The sequence below is a fragment of the Mustela erminea genome, chromosome 14, assembly GCF_009829155.1.
Source record: "Mustela erminea isolate mMusErm1 chromosome 14, mMusErm1.Pri, whole genome shotgun sequence".
NCBI lineage: Eukaryota > Metazoa > Chordata > Mammalia > Carnivora > Mustelidae > Mustela > Mustela erminea.
In genome coordinates this window covers 53385886-53390576 of record NC_045627.1, presented here as the reverse complement: position 1 = coordinate 53390576, position 4691 = coordinate 53385886, and the positions used below count along the sequence as shown (strand labels likewise).

The 4691-nt window shown below is 45.0% G+C and overlaps 1 protein-coding gene and 1 pseudogene across 1 annotated transcript; both read left to right on the top strand.

Annotated features, from left to right (window-relative positions):
- Positions 1 to 835: 835 nt before the first annotated feature.
- On the top strand, positions 836 to 1647 carry LOC116572958 (male-enhanced antigen 1-like). Its single transcript, XM_032312475.1, has one exon. It carries the CDS (start codon positions 862 to 864, stop codon positions 1384 to 1386), a length of 525 nt encoding a protein of 174 aa, XP_032168366.1. The 5' UTR covers positions 836 to 861; the 3' UTR covers positions 1387 to 1647.
- Positions 1648 to 3077: 1430 nt separating this feature from the next.
- On the top strand, positions 3078 to 4030 carry LOC116572825 (annotated as a pseudogene).
- Positions 4031 to 4691: the final 661 nt, after the last annotated feature.

The following is a 4691-nucleotide window of genomic DNA, read 5'->3' as shown; positions in this document are numbered from 1 at the left end:
TCTTGGCAGAGAACAATGCAGACATCTGGGAGTCAGCATCACCACAGACAATGGAAAGATAAATATAAGGGTTGCACCAGAAACTACTGTCCTCACCATAAACTAGTTAGGTACACCCAGGACACCAGTCATAACTTTCCTGTTTGCACCTGTATTTTCAGCATCTCATAGGGTTTGGGGGCCTTTACTCTCTGTTCACTGCCTGGGTCTATCCTGATTGGTGACCAGTCTTGTGGCAAAAATATCACAGAGCCTCAGACTTGCCTCTCAGCAGCTTCTCATTAGAATATAGTAAAATAAGGCTTCTTCTCCCTTGGAAAGGTGAGCATTTGGTGGAGGAGCTTTGTAACTTAGAAGGTGTCTTGGAAGAGTGGAACCCATTATGAGGAGTACTGCAGTAGAGGGAGCCTTGTCTTGGTAACACCCAGAGCTTAATATAGAAGATGCCAGCTTCTGCTGAAGAGTATGGGAGGTGGGCAGCAACGTTGCATGTTTGGTGGGCTTTAACCCACTGAGGGAGGCAGGGCCAGACCTTTCATCAGAACCCTAAGTAGTCTGGGAGTCAAGCTCCAGTCCTGAATTGGAAGCAGTGAAATATGGTTGTTTTAATCTCTCTGATCCTTTCTAGGGTTTCAGTGGTCAAGGCTGCCCTGCAGACTTGTGCTATGACACATTCTGGGCTGTGGAAACAGGGCTTTGTTGGCCAGACCCTGACAGCATGGGATGCACATTCACCCCCCTCAAGGACAACAGGCTGTAACAAATGAGATTCCTTCTCTCTCCTTTCCCCTCAGCCTAGAGCAAGCTCTTGATTTCTTAGAATCAAGAATCAATCGCGGGCTCCGAGCGGCCCCTGCCCGGATGGCAGCAGTAGTTCTAGGGGGAGACACCATGGGCCCCGAGCGTATCTTCCCCAACCAGATTGAGGAACTAGGGCCACATCAGGGCCCTACGGAAGGCACTGGGGATTGGAGCAGCGAGGAGCCTGAGGAAGAGCAGGAGGAAACGGGGGCAGGCCCAGCTGGCTACTCTTATCAACCCCTGAACCAAGAGCCTGAACAAGAGGAGGTGGAGCTGGCACCAGTGGGGGATGGAGAAGATGTAGTTGCTGATATTCAGGATCGGATCCAGGCCCTGGGGCTTCATTTGCCAGACCCACCACTAGAGAGCGAGGATGAAGAGGAGGAGGGAGCTACAGGATTGAGCAACCACAGCTCTATTCCCATGGACCTGGAACATGTGGAGCTAGTGAAAAGGACGATGGCTGGAGTAAGCCTGCCTGCGCCAGGGGTTCCGGCCTGGGCTCGGGAGATATCAGATGCCCAGTGGGAAGATGTGGTACAGAAGGCCCTCCAAGCCCGGCAGGGGGTCCCAGCCTGGAAGTGACTAGCCTGAGAGCTGCCTTATCCCCTTGCATTCTGGGCCAGAACCAGCACAGGACTGAACACATCCCTGGTTGTAACGTCCATCTCCATCTTTCCCATCTCCCTTTCCACATCAAGGCAAATCAGACTTCTTCTCAGAGACCCACTTTATTCAGTTCTGTACATATGGGGACATCAGCCCAAGCCCAACCCATCTTAGCATGTATCACTCTGTGGAGAATAAAGCACCCTATGTACACAGCCAAAAAAAAAAAAAAAAAAAGGGGGGGGGCAAGAGGAGGAAGCCCTGCCCTCCATTTGGTGACTTGTGTGTGCACCTGGTCTCGGGGTCCTGGTGCCTTGACGGACTTAATGGGGGCAAAAGGAACAGAAGCAGGGGCTCCATGATGCTGTGCCACTCGGGGGTGAGGAGTTCGATTTCAAGACCAGCGCTTCAGAGGACTGGGCCCACAGTTGGTAAGTGAGAGTGACACATACCACACTGCCACCCTTTACCCTAGTATTGATATGCAGGAGCCAAAAACCATCCTCAGAGAAGTCACTGAGAGGACTGAAGAGAGAAAATGTTCCTGAGCTTTGATGTAAGAGTGAGTATATGAATACCAGGTGTTCAGCATATTCACTTAAAAGGATTAATCCTATGACTTGCTGTCACTCCCACCTCTACCAAAACCCAGCATGAACCCTGGGTGGGGGTGGTGTTAAATCCTGGATTTCTACTCTATGTTGTGTTGCTGAGTGGCCCATAATGTCTCTAGTCTCCAGTCTCTTCTATAAAATGCTTGTGTTAATGTAGATCCTCTGTAAGCCCCATGTCATTCCACAGGTCAGTAACTCATCAGTGACTCTAACTAAGGATGGAAACAAGATAAATAAAGCAAATAGTCCATCAGCAATACATTTGTTTCCCTTTTAAAATATTTTAACACTGTAGTTAAAAACAGGAGGGGCTCTACAATCCAGCAGATCTAGCTCAAGAACCAACTCTGTGACCTAAGCACTCTGGAACTCTCTAAGCCTCAGTTTCTGCTTCTGAGAGGAAGGAGCTCATGGTTATTTTGAAGAAAAATTGAAATACTTAGTATCAGTGATCACCATACACCATATGATGCTGATGCTGACATCTTGGACTATAAAATGTGTCACATTATTAAAGTAGATATTCAAACAGAATATTACCAACATCACTGTTATACTTACTTACAAATTAATGATATTATTAAAAAAGCAATAAAATGTAATATGATTACAAAAATCCCAACCCCTGCCTACTAGTGATGCTCTATTGAAGCATTATATTAATGACCATAACATTACAATTAGACTTTGAGGGACATATAGGAAACATTAACATCATATGCCAAGTGAGTTGCATGCTTTATCTTAATTAATTCTCACAAGAACATGAACAGGTCCTTCCTATCATCTTCACTCTAAGAGGCTGAAATAGAAGTTCACAAAGGTTAACAAAGGTTCACAAAGGTTTCCTTTCCAAAGGAGACACATCCCTCAGGAGTTAGAACTCAGTATTGAACTAGTATTGAACTCAGGCTCTTCTGATTCAAGGACCAACTCCCTAAACCACTTTGATATCAGCTTAGTCACCTTTTTGGATAGGCAGATAACTTCCATATGCTCCCCCAAAACATTTGTTCTCCTTGATGTCTTTATTGAAGGATAAGACCGGCAGGGATGCTGCTGTAGAAGGAGATGTCCATGGAAATGGGGAATGGGACAACTGTCCAAGAATTCACCTTGGAGGGGCTTCCTGCCATCCAGCACCTGGAAAAGGTCCTCTTCCTGGTGCACCTGCTGGCATACCTAGCCTCCATTGCAGGCAATGCGGTCATAGTCAACATCACCTGTGCTGACTTCCGGCTCCATACACCTATATACTTGTTCCTCAGCATTTTCTCCTTCTTTGGGTGTTGTTTCATAAGTGCTGTTATTCCTAAGTTGCTGGTCATTTTTCTCTCAGACAAGCAAACCATTTCCTTTATTGCCTGTTTCATACAAGCATTTGTCTTTTTATTTCTGGGAGCAGCGGATTCCTCCTCATAGCAGTAATGTCTCTGGATCAGTATGTGGCCATCTGCAAGCCTCTGCATTACCCGACCATCATGAACCTGAAGACTTGCTTCCTCCTGGTCACTGTCTGCTTGGCTTTGGCCTTCCCTCTCATCACTGGTCCAGTAGTAATGGTTTCCCAGTTATCTTTCTGTGGCCTCCATGTCATCCCCCGCTTCTTCTGTGACATTGGCCCCTGATTCTTCTCTCCTGTTCTGACACCAGGTCTGTTGAAATGTTGGCTTTTGTCCTTGCTTTGTTTATCCTTTTGACATCCCTTATTATAACCATCATGGCATACAGCAATATAGTAGTCACAATTGTACAACTCCCATCTGCCAACGAGAAAAAGAAGGCTTTCTCCCCAGTTCCAATCACCTCATAGTCCTCTCTCTGACATATAGAAGTAGTTCTTTATATATGTGAAACCAAGGCAAAAGAACAGGTTGGACTCCAACAGAGAGGCGGCCCTTGTGAACACAGTGGTGACCCCACTGCTGAACCCTGTCATCTATACTCTGTGGAACAAGCAGGTCCACTGGGCTCTGAGAGAAGCTATGTGCAAAATGAAAAGATAAAGATGAAAAAAAAAAATGACATGGCCTTCGAGTGGAAGGCTTCAGAAAACCATTTGTCTCCATTCTGGCCAATTTAGCAATCTACAGAGTTCTTGTGCATTGTCTCTGGTCTACCTCACTTGAACTCTGCACATCCCTAGCAAGATGGAACTCTGTTTTACAAGCCACATTTTACATTGATGTGCATAACTATCTTCTCCCTAAATATTCCACATGTTGATGACAATTAATCACAATATCCTTTACTGAATTTTTATTCTTCCCTCTGATAAAAACTATGTGCTTCAAACTTCCAAAAGCTGGTAAATTTATACACTTTCTGTTTCACTTCTCTATAGCCATAAACATGGTCCAACAGAGTTTATAATGAGTTACCAAAAGGCATTTAGATAATTAAAATGATACAAGACTGTATCTGAAGGAAAGGATGGAAATAGTATCAATGCATGTTTCTTGATTCCCTCCATGCCTAGTGCAAGGAATCATGTTTGTCTTTGTGTTGCCAGCATTTTTCCTTAGAATAGTGTCCTCCACATATATTCATGTGGTTGCAAGTGGCAAGATCCTCTTTGAAAAGGCTGAATGATATTCCATAATGTAGATATACTGCGTTTTATTTATCCATTCTTCATTATGTGGACTTTAAGGTTATTTGCACATT